The sequence below is a fragment of the Cinclus cinclus genome, chromosome Z (assembly GCF_963662255.1).
Source record: "Cinclus cinclus chromosome Z, bCinCin1.1, whole genome shotgun sequence".
NCBI lineage: Eukaryota > Metazoa > Chordata > Aves > Passeriformes > Cinclidae > Cinclus > Cinclus cinclus.
In genome coordinates, this window is record NC_085084.1 from 81,366,226 (window position 1) to 81,386,257 (window position 20,032).

Below are 20,032 nucleotides of genomic sequence, written 5' to 3' on the forward strand. Positions count from 1 at the left end.
AATCTAACAGGCTTCTTTTGTGTTGAGAATCCCAGGGCTGGATGCAGCATTCAAGGTGGGGTATCATGGAAGCAGAGAGATAAAATCACCTCACTCGACTTGTTGCCCATGATGCTCTGGATACAGCCTGGGATATGACTTTCTGGGCTCTGTGTGCACACAGCCAGGGCAGGTCTAGCCTCTCATCCACCAGCACAATAACTCCTTCTTGGCACTGCTACTCTTGATCAGTTCACACCTATGAAAAGGATATATCAGGGCAGCAAAACAAAGGTAGTTTTAGTACCTACAAAAAAAGTAGAAAGTAATGCAAGGATTCAAAACGCGTGGAGCAGAGCAGTAAACCAAACCTTTTGTTCTGAGCCCCTGGGTCAAAATTTCCCTCTTTGTGTCTTCTAAAGAGGAATGAAAGCAAAAGATTTTCCTGGATACTAGAGGAACACCTGAGACAAACAGAGCTTCCTGATCACTTTATCGCTCCAGACCTGACTGTTAGCCTCAGCCCAGCCCTTCCTGATAGTGGAACCTTGGCAGTTCCTTAGGCAATTTTTGCACAAAAAAAGATGGGCAATACTCAGTCCTTGCAGCCTTTGTTCAAAGGAAAGACAACACCAATTACACAGAGTGAACATAGCATGTATCAAAGCAGGTTGAAATTAGGGTATGCTGAGTGAATAAGGCAAAAAACAACCAACACAAATTACAGAATCACAGAATCACTTAGGTTGGAAAAGATCTCCAAGACCATCATGTCCAATCTGTGACCTTGTCATCCAGACCAGAGCACTGAGTTCCTCTACCAGTTAATCCTTCAACACCTCTGAGGGGTGGTGACTCCACCATGTCCTTGGGCACCAACTTGAAATGCTTAACAATCTTTTCTGTGAGGAAATTTCTCCTGATTTCTAACCTGATCCTCCCCTGGCCCAGACTGAGTCTATTCCCTCTCCTCCTGTCCCTGTTCCCTGGGATAAGATCCCAAATCCCCCCCAGCTGTCTCCTTCTGTCAGGGAGTTGTGCAGAGCCACAAGGTCCCCCCTGATCCTCCTTTTCTCCAGCCTGAGCCCCTTCCCCAGCTCCCTCAGCCTCTCCTCACAGGACTTATAAATGAGTATTGGAGCCAACTGTACTTTGGTGTTGCTTGTTCAGCAAAAGTATCAGACTTCTATCTCCTTTTCTCTGCTGACAACATTTTACTCATCTGCATTTCAAACTGATTTACTTATCTGTACCTTTTATTGCTGTTCAGTATAATTTCTGATTTTAGCCTGGGATAATTCTAAATTGTTACATGCCTTTTTGTGATTCACATCTACTTTCTTCTCCATATATAAAGATTCCAACATACAGCTATGAGGGATTTATCCCAAGAAACTGCAGTGCCCAGATCAGCATTGGTGAACAGCAAAAATAATAATTCATAACAAAAGTCATGAAGTTAATATCTGCTATTGATGTTGTTAAGCTTTATCCCATGATACTGAAAGGAAAATTGAGGCTAGAATACTGTTTATATGCCCCACAAATCAATGTACAGAGGCACTTCAGATGCAGGCATGCTGAAGTTTCCATGTTCAACTAGAAATTTTCAATCACAAAATCCTAAAGGCTAATTCATTAAGAGGGTATTATGGAGATGCAATCAATATGGTAAGTGATACTGTGAAATACTTCTTACTTGTTTCCATAAAAACAGTTTTGTTTTCTGAGCCATGTAAAATATTTACAGCACCTGTCAGAGAAAATTCATGGTTATCCCTAGGGTTGCCTTCAAGACTAAATTAAATATCAAAATCACCATACAGCACCCTTAGATGGTTAGAAAAAAGAAATATAACAGCCATGATATTGTTTTACAATGATGTTTTTCACCTGCAATTTCTAAAGAAAATAGTCTTAATGGGTTTTGTTGTGCATTTTAAAATTTTGAAGCTTGTATTTTTTGCTTGTTTGGTTGGTTTTTTTTGTTTGGTTTTTGCTTGTTGTCTTGTTTTGGTTTTTTTGGGGGGGGATTTTTGTTGTTTTTTTGGTTTTTTTTTTTTGTTTGGCTTTGGTTTTGGGTTTGAGTTTTTTAGAACTGGAGCCTTTCATAACGCAGTATTTCTTATGTGGAAGAAAGACCTTTTTATAACATTAACTTATATTGCAAGCAATCTATTCTAGTTTAAGTCACAATCCAAAATGTTATGACTCAGAACTCCTGTACATGACTGCTACCTCAGCCTTGTGTGAGCACGGCCCCAGTGAAGCTGCTTTCAGTAACACAGCACTTACCTGTCACCCAGTGGGACCCGAAATTCCTGCAAGTTTCACTTAAAACCAAATTCCATGCTGCAACATCTGCCCAGAAAAAAGCAAAACCATGTCTTCTTACAGCTCAGCCACCTGTAAAAAACGTTCTTGAGAGACTGTCCAAAAATTCAGTAACGAGTGAAATTTCCTTCACCAGAATGAGAGGAAGCTGAGCATTTTCCAGTCAGACCCAACCTGTTCTTTACTGACCTAGGAGCATGTTGCTGTCAGAAAGATTCAAAATGAGGAATCCCGCAGGATCTGCAAGGTGAATGACATGTTTTTTTTTACGGAGAAGCAGTTACACAGTTAAAGAAATTTTAAAATATGTGGCAGTTACATGAGTGGGCCTGCTGCAGCTTCAGGAGGATTGAATAGTGAGGGTGGGCACATGCCAGAATCTGTTGAGATTTTTAGTATCCAGGGATGGGACACGGGAGAAAGCCTCAGCCTGGAGCAAGAGGCTGTGTGTGCTCACAGAGGAGGAGGGTGAGATACTGGAGACAGCATCTACATGAGGAGGGATTCCCAGTCTGTCAACCTGCCCTGGTGATATCTTGGGAAGCTTTTCCAGCCCTTGGAGTATTGCAGCTCTTCCATCTGGGCATGAACAGTACTGCCAGGGTTAATTCAGAGCATGTCAAGTGTGGCTGCAGAGCACTGGGGGTAGGGGGTGAGATGTGGGGGCCTAAGTGGTGTCTTCTGCTGCAGCTGAGTCTGAAGGGTTCAAGCAGAAGTTGTCAGGTCTTTCAGGACAACACCTGATTTTGTTGCTGGTGGTAAAATCAGAGCAGTCACATTCATGACTGCAGAATGTTCTCTGGTTGTATAAAGAAGCACACAAGGGCAAAACTGGCATAGCAATGCAAGCATAGCAAAAACATAGCAAAGCATTTAACTTCTTTCATTTCCTTTACTGACTTTGACCTGTTGATTCTATCTAATCATGAAGTTCTTCCATGCTGCAACTGTAAACAGTATTACAGTACTGCTTCCAGACCAAACTTGTGTTACAACTGTTGTTCAGTTGTTGAGGGTTAAAACTATGGAGAAGGCCTGTGAGAATTGGTAGGACTTTCTGAGTTAAGGTAATTGCTTAATTTGAATTAAGGAGTTACCATCAGCAACGCAAATAACGTCAGTGCCAGTTATACCAGCCACAAGAGTGCTGTAAGTTGTTCAGCACCTCCATGAGAGACCATGAAGAGAGAGAAGATGAAGAGGTAGCAGCTTACATAGACTATATTTAAATCTTGTTTTGGAAAAAAAATAAAAAAAGGTGTTGTGTATGGCCATCTGTGGTTATATATTTTTACCACGTGTTAAGTATGTTTAATCTATGATGCCATAAAATACAACAAGACTACAGAATAGTGTTAGACTTTGGGGATTTGTCCTGTAAAGAGGAGGATATCTGCAAAGGCTCTCTCAACGGTCTGTTGTAGCAATTTGAGGTACAAATAACAATCAGAATATTAGCTTTGAGATTCCCCCTGAGGCTCACCTGCATTGTATTTGGAAAACATAAAGACGTTCTTGATCTTTGGCCTGAGGAAGTGGGTCTGGAATGTGAACCATGTAAATCACCATTGCTTGAGGAGAGTTGTACAATGCAAGGAAGAGAGAAGTGCCTACATGGGATGGAGTAGAGCAGTCTCACACTTGATTCCTATCTCCTGGGGACATGTAAGAGAGAATATACCAGCTTGTAAATGCGGAAGATATTCTATTTTATACATCTGGCTCATGAATCCTCTAATTGATTTCACCTACAAGGATCAGGGATCCCTTCCAGGTGTTGGAGCTCACAATGGGAGTCATTTAAATGGCAGCCTGCATCTCAGCTGCAGCTGCCTTCTTCCTTCCCTGATTTTTGTTTCTGTGCTAGTAAGTATTCCAATGATCTTAGAGAGTAAAGCAGGAAAGTTTGTTTTTGTGTATAGCACTTGAATTAATATTTCCTCTACCTCAACTTCCAAACTCACTTGACAAGCTTGGAGCTTGACATGACTTTTTGTCTATGAGGTCGTGGCACAGCATGATTGGCCAGGGCAAATATTTTGCTTCTGGATAACAACTAGAATGCCAGTAGGATAATTTAATTTTAATTTTGCTCCTTCTACCTAATATATTATAATTTGTTCTTATTTGCATCTGTATATCAGTCTCTATGAGACTCATACTTTCTGACATGGGCCATGTTCCAAGTTCTAGCCTGAGTGCAGACTACAATTCCGGACTCATATTCAGTAAGCAGCTAGGAATAAAGAACATGTGATGTGCCTGGGTAGTATTTGACAGAACAAATCTAATCCACCTCTCTGAGAAGAGGAAGATTTTACAAGTCAAATGCTTTCTGATAGAACCATGAAAGACTACACCATGAACACAAACAATAGCAGAAATTTTTTGGGGAAAAAATAAAATAGATACATAGGTGGGATAATTATTTTGGGATGGGATGAACAAAAGCAGCAGTTTATTCTTGTCTTACATACATGGCACAACATACAGAACCAGCACAAATAACTTACAAAATCTCATACACCATGCTTCCTCTTGAATAGCTTCTATTAAGTTACAACACCATAACGAATCAGGTATTTAGTTACGACAGATCTCCAGACATGGATAGTCTCCTATTCAAGGAGTTATTATTTTTGTAAGCTACTTAGACAAACATCATTTTTTTTTTTACATGTTTAATACAGTACAGTATCCTCAACAGAGTTCAAGATATTCACAATGAGAATTGAATACTTTATAAAACAGCAGAATTTCTCACCTCAGTACAGGCCTACATTCGCTCTCCTGCCTCTTTCTGGTTTAAAATGTATTACAAGTCGTCTTTACTCAAGTTTCCAAACTAAGAATTACTTTAAGTGAACACAAAACAAAACAAAACCAACATATATTTACAGGGATTTTTTAGATTTAAAAAAAATTTCTTTGCTTCCCTTTCCTATTCCAACCCCCCTACCCCCCAGAAAAACCTGCCATTTAGCTGGTAGAAATATTGACTCTCAAGCTGTTATAAAAATTAAGAATAAAGAAATTAGTGACAACTTGTTGGATGCAAAATGAAAGATGATTATCACAGCCCAGCATTAATCCAAAAAAGATGAATTGTTATCCCCTAATGTCATATTTTGTGGTCATTGGAGACAGATGATGCCTGTCATTTGATTTTTAGAGATAATGAACTACTTATGGGCCAGCGTACAAAACCTCCATCTTTTTACATTGCAAGATGCCCCACTCTCTTTGATTCAATAATTTCCAGCTCAGTTCTTTCCTTTTTAGAAATTGTAACAACTCTGATTATGTTACACTGACCTAAACTCTCCCAGTCTCCATTGGATAGAACAGTGTTTCCCCATATCCATGGTCCCAGTGGCATTTCTGGGTTGACTCAGAAGAGTTTTGCTCTGTGATTTTACTACAAACACCACTGAAGCCTGTGGACATCTCCTTTCATTTGGTGGCTTTGGATTAGCTCTGCTTGAATGCAGCTGGCAAACTCTAGCCCTTAAGCAGTTAATCAGCTTTCTAAAGAAATAATCAAAAAAGATTCCTCTCCTTTATACATACAATACGCAATATTTTTACATTTAGCATTATCATAAAAAGCATGTTTATGTCATTTTGAAAATGTATTTTTACAGAAATCTATAAACACTGTTGTATCAAACACATTCTCAAAAACTGGAGAAAATACTGACACAAAACCTGGAAGAGCTTCAATGGAATTCTCCCAGTACTATTTGTCTACTTGCATATTTCATATTTCAGTGTCCTTTCCTGCAAACATAATTTGGCCATATGAGAACAGGTAAAGTAGACAACAAATCCCCAACAGTTTTAAGTAGGACCTAGGTCTGTTGTTTAATGAAAGTAGATTGACATTCAATGTATGTTTGGTTTTTTTAACCTGGCATGCCCATTTTGCTACCTTTAGTCACAGTGAGCAGTGCCTTAATTCCCAAGTAGTCTCATTCACTTCAATGGGAGTGACAAATGTGTGTATGCAAAAATACTGAAAATGGTTTTCCACTTTTTTAACCCTTCTTATGTCAGCAACTAACATCATTATCTTCTTCTTTATATATATTGTACTTGAAGATGAAGTAGGACTAATATCTGCAAATAAATCCGTATCAGAAGTTAGTGCACAAACTTTAGGAAATAATCTGCTTATAGTTGTGCTATAGTTCTGACAGCCAAAAAAAACTATCTGGTGTGACCAAGACTAGGTTTCACAGGTCTAAATGCTTTATTTGTACACTTGCTATTGTTACACTTGACATTTCCTCAGCCTGACACAATTTAAGTTTAGACATGTGTCACACTGGCATGAAATCAGGATGTCATTTTTCCTTACCACCACCATTTTCAGTACAGTCAGTAATGTACATTAATTCTTATAATCAAAGTACTTTCCAAGCACTTTATCTATGTAATATTGTAGAAATTATAAAGTGAATTTGGTTTCCTCTCCTGTAAAATTTTAAAAATTAATTGAAATTTGTATATTGGTACTGACTGTAATGGCATTTGTTACAGTCCAGGAGGTTAAATACAGGAAGTTAAACAGCAGAATAAGGTTTTCTTCTTTGTTTATTCACTATTTTGTTTATTCTTTAATGAAACTAAACAGAAAAAAAAAAAACAAAAAACATAAACCTGTTTGTCATACTAATGAATCTTTAAGATATAATTGGTAGCTATGAAAATGAAAATTAATTGATTGCAGTATCCTGTGTCTTACATAATCTCAACAGAAATTCTTTCGTATGGCTTGAAATGTTTAAAGTGTAATCCTACCTAGAGGAAAAAAATGCAAGCCATATCTAATCCCAAATTCTAGCTATACTGTAACACGTACAGTCACCCGTAAAGGAGCCCTTTTAACAAAAAAATGTATGCTAACTTGATCATTAATTTGAAGAATGTATCTGTTTTGGTCACTAATAAAACAAACTAAATATATAAACTTACTAATCAAAGTCTAAGTGTGTTTTGACACTTAAAAATTAGTTTTACACAACATGGTGTGTGAAGCTAAATGCTGAAAACATGTTCGCTCTTGGGAATGATCAAAGTATAGGTAACCAAACCTTACAAATAATGACTAAATATTCATAAAAGATTTTTGGTGGAGAGGTGGAAGAAATTTCCCCCCCTACTCACCCTCAATCCCCACGGCTTTTGTAGCTCCATCCCCTTCCCTAATAAGCCACAGGTGGGTGGTTTTTTGTTTGTTTTATTTTTTTAAATTGTATTGTAATAAGGTTATCTTCTCCTATATATGAGTCACTAATAAGTGACTCTTTCAAAACCTAGTTTGTTCTTCTTGAGGTTTACAGTGCTTCAGAATTTACAGGCCACTTAAACTCTAAAAGAATAATGGTCAGAATTAATTATGTTTAAGTTTAATGAAATAGAAATTCCGTTATTTACTCTAAAAATTAAGTTACCTTCTGTTCTGATAATTCAATCCAATTTTATTTCAAACCCCCCACCCCCTTGAACAAAAAAAAAAAGGAAAAAGTTTTGTAATTAAAAGCTAGTAATTATACATAGCAAAGAAAAAAAAACTTGCTCCTTGCCTATGGAAATGTATATAGTGTTTTAAGACCCAACCCTTCTCTGAGCTGCTAACCATCACATAACATATGCCATTTGGCAATTTGTCTCCTGGGATATTCACAAATTTCCTTCCAGTGCTCTCCACCTGTTCCTTCTGCTGAAGATCCCAAGGTTAACCGGCCAATGACCTCATTCCTTGACCCTCTATCTGAATCTAAAACCAGAAATTCAATGCTGATATCATCAAGGCCCTCACAAGGAATGTCAAAAACAAACAATTCATTGAACACTGCGTTGGGAGTACACTTCTTCACATGGGTTTTCTTTTTAGAAATTCTTTTCTTGGCATGATACAGGTTCACTTTGACGTAAGGGTCTGCAATGAAAGGAAAGAACACAGATCAGCTATTGAACAGTGTTTAGAAATTCCTTGATCTAGTTTGCAGTAAAGCCCAGAGTTATCCAATATAATTACATCACAATGATTAATTGTTTCAAGTTATTAAAGATGATTCATCTAATTTGATTTTTTAATTCTTTCTTTACATCTGAATAAATGCCTTTAATTTCCCTTTATGGTCACCAAAATAGTGCTCAAGGCAGACAGTGAAGTTTATACTGCAATAAAATGCAGGTGTTTCACTCATGACATAAGTCCTGTCCTACAGTCCATTAAAAAACATCTCCACCACGTTCAAAAATGTCTGAAAGTGCAAAAAATTCAAAGGTCTCTGAAAAATATGGATTATTACATGTTTATATGTGATAGAAATTTGCTTTTCACATGTTCTACTGGAGTATAATCTTTAGCACTAATCAAACTCATGAAAAGAAAATCTTCAGAAAGGATTAAATAAACTTGGGCTGAGAGAATGGATGTGATATTTCTGCTGGGGTTATATTGAGGTCAATTAACTTGATTAAATTGAGGCTACCAATAGTTTTAGAACAAATTTGACACTGAACTTTAAATGTAAGGGTTTGTTTGCTGCTGGAATGTGTATCTGTCTTTACACCTGTACTGTACTACTGTTGAATATAAAAAGGGAAAATCTCCATATTTTTAGCTGCCAACCAACTTAGAGTGTTTGCATTCATTGTAATTATTTAATTGTGGTGAGTGTCCCTTGCTATTGTCTTCGATAATGGCCATATTCATTCTTTTAGAGGAGACATTTTAAAAACCAACCCTTCCAATTACCTTGGCATTTATTCTGTGAAATTATGGGCCTGTTTCCAGGTTCTCATGGTGCAGTGAAGTAGTACAAAATCTTCTCTACAGAACCCAGTCTAACATGGTATTTTATGTAAACAATCAGCCAACTTAATCATCAAGAATACCTGAATACATTTTTAAAATGAGTAATACTAAAACTTAACAGTGTTAATATATTTTATGTCAGTTATCAGACTAAAATGGTTGGATGAGAAAAAGTTATGTTTTTCCTTGAACTGACAATATTGAACATTGAAACTGAAAATTTCCTTGAACACCAGAAGTGGGGTGTAACAGAGTGTTTCTTCACTTTCATATTCTATTACCATAATGAACATTCCAAAAACAGGGCTTAATGAACACTCTCAATGGCTTTGAAATTATTGTATGTCATACAAGCATAATATCAAAATAAATATCAAGCAGTGAATTCATACTGGCTTCCATTACTTTTTAGAAGAAGTTTTCTGTTGCCTTTTACCAGCTAGTAGATAAGGTTAGAGAGTTCCACTTGATTTTATTTGGCTAATAAAGGTCATTCAGCACCAATGATCAAAGAAATCAAGGAGACTGTGAAAATGGAAGAACTTCTGAGTATAAAAATTCCCCTCATCTCAAGGTGGTTGAATAGTGAAATTGTTTATTTTGTCCCATAGAAACACCACTTCACCCTCCTCTTTTTCCAAGATTAATGGGAAATGGGATGAGGGGAAAGTCATAGAGGAAATTATGACTTTCCTCAGTGCAGTATGCAACTGACACCCAAATATCTATTGCACCTGGCCTTATTGATTTCTATTGAACAGAAAATAATGAAAAACTGTTAAATGAAGTAGGTCTCCAGGTGCAACATGATTGCCTGCAGAAATACTGCATTCTTAATGTAGTTAGCAAGGCTCTCCTGGGAGATGCAGGAAAACCAAATAAATTGTATAGCTTTACTTGTGAAAGGTGCAGTAAACAATGGGTGTTCCATAGGGTCCAGGAAGGTGTTGTGACTAGGAGGGCTTTGTCTACCATTTTCCCACCTGGGTTAACATCAGAAAGGTCTGTTGTGATCAACTGCCTGTCATGCTGCCTTCATGAAACCACTATCTCCTGTGGTTTTGAGATTGATTATTAAAAGTACATAACCTCTTTTTTAGTCAAGTAAATTATGCTCCATATACATCCTTTCTCCTTCTGATATGGGAACAAAATTTAGATAAAAAGGAAGATTTAAATGGAACCCAATGAGATTTACTTATAGATTTGTTTCATTTAATTCAGGATGGGCTATTTTTCCAGATAAATTGCAGTATGAGAAATAGAAAAACTGTATTGTTGACTGCAGTGATAATTATTCAGTGCTTCCCAAACCTACTTCCTATTCTGCTTTATTCATAATGCAGAGTGAACTGGAAGACTGTAAGTTCTATAAAGAAGAGCAGCAGATGTGGGGCTACAGCCCTGTTTTGTGTACTGTTGTTTTTTTGTGGCAGTCTTATATATAGGACATTAAATTTTATGCTGTTATTATATTATATAGCCTTAATGTGCCTTCTATGTGCAATTCTAGAATTGGCTTCAGCAGAGGTTCCACTGAATGAGAAATGGCAGCAGACAAGGAGAAGAGAGGATAAAACCTGATCCCCCTTAGAGTACCCCAAGTTTGGCTCACAATAAAGCATATGTGCCATGCTGCAGCCTCCTCCCAGCACTGGTGTAGATAATCTTCTCACCTTGCCAAAAAATGCTAGTGTTCAGTGGGCCAGATTCAATACAGAGGTAAGAGGCTACTTTTCTTCTGAGATAAATCATATGATGATCTCACTCTACTGATCTACAAATAAACTCATTTTTTATCATAAATAAAGCTTTTGGTATCTGCAAACACCATCCCACGCATATGGCAGATGGGTTCTGTTCAAGACAATCATAAAACTCATTGGTTTCCACTGCTAACAGATGTCACCTTTTTATGTGATTGAAGACAAATTTGTAAAATACATAACCTGGAAATAAAGCATTGACCTATATATTAATAAAATGAATAGGATGTAAATAATAGAAACACCATTTCTGCATTTTTGGAATATTATTAGTCTCTGAAATGCAGCATTTCAACTGTCTTTTATCATTCTGTTTTATATTCTCAGGGCATATTCATTATTAAAACCATTACCTGATAATCCTGACACATCAGATTTAGGTAGATGTCTGGCTTTTAGAACAACGACAGTGAGTGTGTTTGTTGTAGATTGATAACAGAGAGAGACCAGTAATTCTCCACGTCCAGATGATTTCTGAGGAAATTAAAGGGGAAAAAAAAAGGAATAAAACTATTTATAAGCAATTATATTGACCAAGCTTTAAACCAGAGTTAAAAAGGTTTATGAAATGTCACAGAAGTGTATGCTCTGAAACTGTGTAAAAGGATGCAACATATGCAGCTATTCTGATTTACATAGTGAATATAATTTACTTCTATATTAGTTATATAACTTCTCCTATGCTTGTTTATCAGACTGAACAAAAATAAAAAATAAATAGGCAATATAGGTTGACACAGCATAAATATCTTTGAAGAGAAGAAATTAAATCCTGAGGAAAAAAAAATCAGCTAAAAAAAAGAAAATTATCTTAAGCAAAGCAAAATTCCATAAAAATATATTGGAGAGAAAAAAATCTAATACAAGTAAAGAAAAAATATTTGGTAAAGTATTTTAAACAGAAAGGATTCAGACTGTCAGTGAAAGCTTACCCCCTGATGCTCTGAAGTATAATGCACATGAAATAAAGGTGAGATCAAACACCTTCTCTATGATTATTTGATTGGAATTTTCAGGAATAGTTCATTTTAAAGGGAGAAGGAAGGCAAGGGAAACAAGGGAAGATAGTACCTTTTATACCAGGAAATCCAATAAGTCATCAATGAAAGATCAGTGACATCTTTGTTGCCATATAGTGATAGAATTGCAAAATAACAGCACTAGCTATATGTATGTTGCTTAGTAGACATTTATTTTATTTTGCAGTATGTTTGTCATTTGAAACAAATCATGTTGAATGTCAATACACATTCCACTTCCTTAGCAGAGATTTAAGAGATGTGTATGATGCGATTTCTGGTTCAGCTGGGGTGTTTGTAGATGTCCCTTACATTCTGAACTGAGACACCACAGCATGAAATATTTCTGCCCCCGTAAAGTCTGGAAGTTTTGTTGGTAACTCCAGCAAGTCTGTGGTTTCACCCTTACTATCTTTAGTAAAGCTGCAGCCTATATCACATTAATGAGAGACAAGGTGGTGACAGCACCCGTGTGCAAGAGGATCCTACAACATCAACAGTATGGTTTCTAAGAGGTCCCACTTCCCTAAGGACTACCTACATTCCTTAGAAATGTGCTGAACAACCCATCCAGTGGACATTTCCGTTTACTTCAGTAAGATTTAAGAAAGAATCATGTCAAATATAAAAGGGGGCAGAGGAGAAAAGGAATAATGCATAAATATTTTTATTATTTTATTTAAACCAATTAAAAGCAGATCATTTGGGGTTGAGTCTGCTTGAGCTAATTGAAATGGGTCCACTCAAACCTGCTGGACCAGATGAATAAGAAATTAGAGCTTAGGGCATTAGCAATTTCTTTCAACATGCTTTTTGTAATGTGTTTTTTATTTCATTTGTGTAATGGCTTCCTCACACTGCCATTAGGAAAGCATCTCAGGAATTGCCTGGAAGACGGTGGCAGCATTACACAAGAATCATAGCTAACCCTATAACAACATTTTCAAACTTTTAATAAAAAAGGTGTTACCCTAACATTTCTTTTGATGATCTCTCTGTCCATTAGCAGCCTTCCTTCTGAGAGTTCAATTCCAGCGAGGGGGATGAGGACTTCTCCAATGACATCATCCCTGGAAAATCTGTCAAAGCTCAAGACCATGAAGTGAAGTGTTAAGTCTTGAATTTGGCTGTAGGGGATCCCGTAAAATGTGAAAGTCTCATCGAAAGCTGGATCTAAGGTTTTTCTCAGCACTCTGGTTTTCACCTTGTGCTTTTTCTCAGGTAGGATTGTCATTTTGATGTAGGGATCAGAAGTCATTGACTGTTCATCCATAGCTGGCAGCCCACGAGCTTCTTTGATGTTCACTACAAATGCTTTTTTCTCAAAATTGTACTCTAAGGAGAAAAAGAGAGTTCCTAACTTGTCTTGTTTATCTTCAGATGACAGGGAAGTGATAGATTTTAAGCTGTCAGGAGATACTGAATCTTTCTTCCTTTCTGCAAAGTGCTTAGGAGATGAACTTTCAGGATCTGGAGAGCCCTGCATTTTTGTGGTTGTTTTGGGGAAATTGCCATTTAGATCTCTCTTCTCCAGGTCAAGATGGAGGGAATTCTTTGGCATTGCTGACTTGTTCTTCCCTTCACTTTTATCATCTGCTCCAAACTTCTTTTTGCTGTTGAGATTCTCAGGGTAAATATCAACCCCCTTCAGAACATGGACAAACTTGTATGGAGGGGTCTTATTGGACTTGGAAGATTTGCGTTGGCAGCAGATCCAAGCAAAGAGGGAGACAGAGAAGACAAGGCCAAATGCACTAAAGATCCCAACCACTGTAGGAATTTCATCTGAAAATCAAATAAATAGCAACAAGTACATAAGCAGCAGTACCTTGAATTCTGCTTGATATTTAGTAAAGCAATAATTTAGTAAAGCAGACTGATATGAGATGGTGATATCAGCAGCATTGACAGACTGGAAATACTCTGCATTGTACACATTGCTCGCCATCTGCAGGCACCACTGTGTAGTCCCACTCTAAGGCACGCTTTTTATGCTAGTATTTTTCCATACAGAGAGAGTAAGGGAGGGAAATACTATTCCCATCCTAATAATAATCACTGTTCATAATTTCTCTACTGTCTCAACCCTCTGTGTGTAGTTTCTGAGCTTATATGTGAGTAATACAGCCCTCAGCTGTTTTCAGCTTTGGGTTTATGGAGGTTTGTCGGTTAGCTAAAATACACTCTGAAATATATATTACTTATAGATACATCGTCTACCTTCCACAGTGTTTCTTAGAATACTTTGTACACTCAAATCTTTTTTTTTTTTTTTTTTTTTTTTTTATGGTCTGATCACATAATTGCCTGGAGATATCTCTTGAAATAAGTGAGTTTAATTGGAGGTTACAGCACTCAACATTTTCACTGGGATTTTCAGTACTTTGCAGGAGGACTATCAAGAAAATTTAGAATGATAATATAGCAAGTGTCTTTTCCATATGGATGTGACATTAGGTAGCACATGTGAGTTCAAAGCTCAGTTTATTATTGATAACCATTAAGCTTTCCATTTAAGACACTTTAAGAAGCAGAGGTTATGGAAAGTTTACAGAAAGGGTCAGTACTTCTTCGGAGTACATAAGAAAAAATGTTAAAACATAATTCTCTAGAGTTTTAATATGAATCCTGTACTTACACTGAATAACGAGATGCTGCTTGAGCAAGTGTTACAACCTCCATTGCCATGTGGATCTATCATTTACATATGGAGTACCATTAGCCCTTCAAAGCATGTATGGAAGGGTGAATGAGCACAAATAATTAGAAAGCCAATTTTGCCCATAAGTAACATTACTAAGTGAGTGCAAACCTCACACAATGTAACAATCAGAGCTTAATCTTCATTCCCCACAACTCTGGCTGTCCAATAGAATATTAATGTCGTGACATTGTTTATTCATAGAGGCAATTATGTAACAGATCTGTTTTTCTCTGGTCCTTCTGGATGAGTAAAGAAAAACTAACCTCCTGTATCACTAAATCAGCTTCATCCAAACAAAAGCTGAGCAGATAAATGTGCTGCCAATACTCCTTTGCTTTTTAGTGACATGATTCAGGGAAAAAAATCCACAACAATACTATCAGAGCAAAGTAGGACATAATGTTCCAGCAGAGAAAGCATCAGGCCTGGCTATTAATTTTTTATGACAACACTTTCCTGACGCCTACAAGCTGTACTAGTCTCTATACTTAATAGCAAGAATTTAATGTGAAAGCCATGTACATAATAAAAAAATATTTTTCCTAACGTAAACACGTGGTTTTGAGTTTCAAGAATTCCCTGGGCTGCAGAAATTTAAATATGCAGAGTATAAAAAATAGAAAGCTAAAAGTAACTTAAAACTAATCAGAATATATTAATATCTTTTTAAAAGTTTTGTACATTTACAGTACTTTCTCATGAGATAATAGACTTTCATAATAATAGATATTATATTCTACTTTAATTCTACAACTACTGAAAGTAGTGGTAGAATCAATTTGATGTTTAAAATATTGATTATGTCTTTTAAATAAGTAATTAGACAAGCATGATGTCACACGTGTGGTTAGAAACCTCAAGTGGGTGGAAGAGGAAAGAAGATGAAACGGTAACTAAAATGGTTTTATATTTACAATTAATTGTGTCACAACATTAATTTCTTTTGTTTGTCATAATCAATTGTTTAACATTTGAGGCAGTGCATTAATAGAAAACATCACCTACTGATTCTGGGAGAAGTTATTATTCCAGTTAAGTGATATAAATCTGGAGTCTCTTTACTATGTCAGTGGAATGATCCTTGAATCAAACCACTGCTAAAGCAAGCGTAATGTAGGCTAGAGTCAATACTTGTAAAGCAGAGTTGAGAAATGTTCCCTCTTACTGCTTTTCTGACTAAAAGCAACTTATGTATGCATTTTAAAAGTGCACATACATGACTGTTTCTGTAACTTCTGGTGCCACACTGCATCCATTGCACAGAAATGACAAAACTGAAAAGTTTATTGTCATCTTTGTTATTCTCAATGAAACTGGGTTGGTTAAAATACAGCTGTTCAGCTAAAAACATTGAAATCCTGTGTTTTCATCTTCCTAGCAATGTTCTTTAACTAACAATTGATGTACAATAATAATAAAAGGAATGACAATTAATTACTTGAACAATAATTACTTGAACAAAGATTTTCTCTGTGGCACAACATGCATTTACATCACCTAACTCTTGATGCACGTTACTTTAACAGAGACACAGAAAACAACCCCACGCCTCTCCCATCCAAAACCGCACCTACAAAGATCTCTTTATCTCTTCCAGTACTTTACCAGGGAGGAGAAACGGGGAGGGAGGAAAGAAGAGACATTAGTGAAAGAAAGCAGATTCACACAACTTCTGAGACCTGAAGAGAACTGGGGGGAAAACCAGGTCCCTCCCAACAAGCTGAGCTGGGAGGCACCGGGAGACTCAGCAGAGCCTGCGAGTCTCCCGGGGAGGGGAGCATCGCCTGGCCCCGGGTGCGGGGAGCCGGGACGCGCTTACCGAACTGCTGACGGCTGTCCGCTATCGGAGCCATGTTGGTGCCGAGCGCTGTCCGCGGTGCTGGAGCCGCTGTCCGCGGTGCTGGAGCCGCTGTCCGCGGTGCTGGAGCCGCTGTACGCGGTGCTGGAGCCGCTGTCCGGGATGCCAGCCGACTCGCCCGGGGCACCAAGCGCACTGCGCTACTGTCCCCTGGCTGTCCGCTCTCACAGCGCCCGGGTAACCGCCTTTGCCAGCGCAGTTTAAAAATAAATATAAAATAAAATAATAAAATAAGAGGAACGAAAAAAGGAACAACAACAACAAACACCCAAAACCCAGAGACACGAGCAGTGGGGACAGTGGAGGAGGAGGATGCGAGGGGACTGGTGGAGAGGGGGGAGGGGAACCTTCAGTCCTCCCTTTTGCACACTGATTTGCAACCCCCTTCCTGTTTTGGCTCTTCTGAGTAGCTCTGCTCTGAGACTGAGTACGTGGTTGAAACCCAAATTGACGCAATCCTGACGCTACAGGGCTGAAATCAGCACCTTTCCCGCCTCCCTCCCCCCCTCCCTAGCCACCACACCCTCCCTCCCTTCCTCTCTGTCTCTCTCTCTCTCCCTTCCTACACCCTCCTCCTCCCCCGCTCCCTGTCCCTGTCTTGGATTGAACAACACGCACTCATCAATTATTTTAACTGCCTTGCTGCAGGTTATGAGCTCCCCCACACACCCATCCACCGGACACAGATAGTGAAATGGCAATGTCTGTGATTCAGTGCACCCTCTGGAAGACATGGGTGTGCCTCTTTAGCCAGGGTAAGATCTATTCATTTGCTTAATTAACTATCAGCTGTACAGGTTTCAACAATGTGGAAGAACTGCCAAACTGAGACAGTCCAGACACCTCGTCTCCAGCTGCAGGGCACACATTTTTTTCCTGTGACTGACGTGATACATTTACTGAATTTGAGTCATGAAAACTCTGGATGTGACTTAAACCTGTGCCTCCTCCCTGCTGCCTCCCAACATCTACCCCCACATAAACATTCAACCGCCAGCTTGGAAATCCTTTTGATCTTCCTGCAGGTCTGGGAAAGAGATTACTTTATCTAAATACTTCTAGATTTTACTGGTTTAGGTGTCTTGTCTCCCAGTATGTACTGAGAAAGTGGTGGGGAGACAGGGAGAGTCTGGCATACAGGAGTAATGTGAGGGGAATAGGACAAGAAAGTGGAACTGCCTGTAACTAGAATGTCTACAGTGCATAATAAACCAAGCTAACTCCTTGTGAAACAGAGCTGCAAAATCCAGCACCTGGCATCTAACTCCTCCTGGATTCAAATGGAAGTAATAGCAGCCAGGTTTGGAGCTAATTCTTCTGCATAAATGGGAAACAGGTGTTGCTTTTCTAAATAACAAAACCCAGATGCAGACATAGTCTGACAAGACCTTACTCCATGGTCAGTCACTTGGAAGCTAGTATGTCTTGCCCCATTTAAGAGCATATTCCTCCTTCTCAGTGAAGTCAGTGAAGCTCCTGGGATTTTATAACAATTAAAGTAGGAAGATCATGGAATCATAGAATATCGTGAATTAAAAGGGATCTGTAAGGATCATCAAAGTCCAGCCCCTGGCCCTGAGCATAATACACCAAGAATCCCACTGTGTACCTGAGAGCATTGTCGAGATGCTTCTTGAACTCTGTCAGGTTTGGTTCTATGACCACTGCCCTGAGGAGCCTGTTTCGGTGCCCAACCACTATTTGGGGGAAGAACCTTTTCCAAACATCCATCATAAACTCCATGACTGAGCTTCAGACCTTATGTCCTGTCAGTGGTCACCACAGAGAAGAGATCGGCCTGCCCCTCTTCTTCTTCTTATGAGAATATATACACAGTTGTGTACAGTGATGATGTCCCCCCTCAGCCTCTTCTCCAGCTGAACAGAACAAGTGCCCTCAACCACTCCTAATACTGTTTTGCCTCTGGATCCTTCACCATCCTCATAGCCTTCCTTTGGATACCCTGTAAGGCCTTCATCTGCTTCCTATACTATGGCATCCACACAAACTGCTCCCAGTATTCGAGGTGAGGCAGCCCCAGGTCAGAGCAGAGTGGGACAATCCCCTCCCGTGCCCGGCTGGCCGTGCTGTGCCTGGTGTCCCCCAGGACAGTGATGTCCCTCCTGGCTGCCAGGGCACTGTTGTCTCAAGTTCCACTTGTCACTGACCAGGACCCCCAGGTCCTTTTCCATGGCACTGCTTTTCAGGATCTTATTCTGCACTCTTTCCATATATACAGGGTTGCCCTATCACAGGTGAAAATCTGGCACTTTCCCTTGTTGAGCTTCATAGAGTTGGTGATTTCCCATCTTTCTCATTTGTCATGGTCTCTCTTCAGGTATTCTCTGCCCTTGAGGGAGTCAACAGCTCCACCCAACTGAGTATCCTTGGCAAACAGCTTCCCTTCAAGTCAACATGGCAAGCTGGTGTAAAAACACAGCTAAATGAAGAGCCTGGAATATCCCAGGTCTTGCGAATCCACTGTTTAATATCTTTTATCTGCTTCTGTTACATCTTCAGCAACCAGGCCTTGGTATAGAGCTCCAAAACTCTTACAGGAACAACTGTACCCACTACTCTAATCATCATTACATCCCATTCCTTTTAATAAAGTGCAGAGCATAGCTCTCCACCACTGTTCTTCTCACAAACACCTGGAGTACAGTGAATTTGGGTATAAGAAGAGTGAAGTAACTGTTGCAGAGCTCTTTTTTTAGTATGTTTTAGCAGAACAATTTGATTTGGAATCTTTAGATTCACATGTTGGCACAAATCCAAGCAAACCTGGCCTAATTTCTTTATTCTTTCTGGTGATTGCCATTCCCCTAGACCTGCTACCCACATCTCTTTCCCTGTCCAAAATCCAGCCTTGCTCAAAATGCGAATTGATAGTAATTACATTTGAATTTAGACTACATTCCAGGCATTTGAACTTTCAGATAATATTGAAATAAAATTCTAAAAGAAAATTTGAGTTAAACATATATAACCAGATTATTGGATTATTGTAAATTAATATGCCTGCACTTTAAAAACAAAGCACTGAGAAACAATATGTGGTAAATCCAGGTAGTGCATTTATACAAATTGAGCTGTGACAGAGTGGGCATATACATTATATTGACACTTGAAGTATTGTCAGCAATTTTTGAATATTTTTATTTTTATTTTTATTTTTATTTTTATTTTTATTTTTATGTTAGAGTAAACCCCAAGACTTCTGCTGTTGAAATATGCATAATTTAGAGACCACATGGAATTATAAAGATAATTGATTATGGTTTTCTTCTGTTTAGTTTCTCATAGGTTACAGGGATACATAAAAAGCTTTTGCACAATATGTACTTCAGGTTTATAATTCATAGCGATTATTTCTTTCAGCATTTAGTGTTTTCTTTTTTCTTTCCTTTTTATTTTCTGGAACAATTCTGATGAAATGGGGAAGACATGTGTCCTTTTATTTCTTTTTTTTCCCTTGTTTTCAGAAATTCATGATAGTTCATGATATGTTTTAGATAGCAGTTAAGACTTGTTTGGTATTGT

At 38.3% G+C, this 20,032-nt stretch overlaps 1 protein-coding gene across 1 annotated transcript; it reads right to left on the reverse strand.

Moving 5' to 3' along the window:
• Positions 1–7,949: 7,949 nt before the first annotated feature.
• Positions 7,950–16,484, reverse strand: SYT4 (synaptotagmin 4). The gene is made up of 4 exons (XM_062513648.1): positions 16,451–16,484; positions 12,898–13,712; positions 11,262–11,382; positions 7,950–8,257 (listed from the first exon to the last, which is right to left on the reverse strand). The coding sequence occupies exons 1-4, from the start codon at positions 16,482–16,484 to the stop codon at positions 7,950–7,952; spliced, it is 1,278 nt and encodes a 425-aa protein (XP_062369632.1).
• Positions 16,485–20,032: the final 3,548 nt, after the last annotated feature.

Excerpts from the sequence above, each read along its gene's own strand:
- SYT4 (XM_062513648.1), bottom strand. The coding sequence starts at position 16,484 with ATGGCTCCGATAGCGGACAGCCGTCAGCAGTTCG. Across the intron at positions 13,713-16,450 it reads GGACAGCCGTCAGCAGTTCG|ATGAAATTCCTACAGTGGTT; the intron begins GTAAGCGCGTCC and ends TTTGATTTTCAG. Across the intron at positions 11,383-12,897 it reads TCATCAAAAGAAATGTTAGG|AAATCATCTGGACGTGGAGA; the intron begins GTAACACCTTTT and ends TAATTTCCTCAG.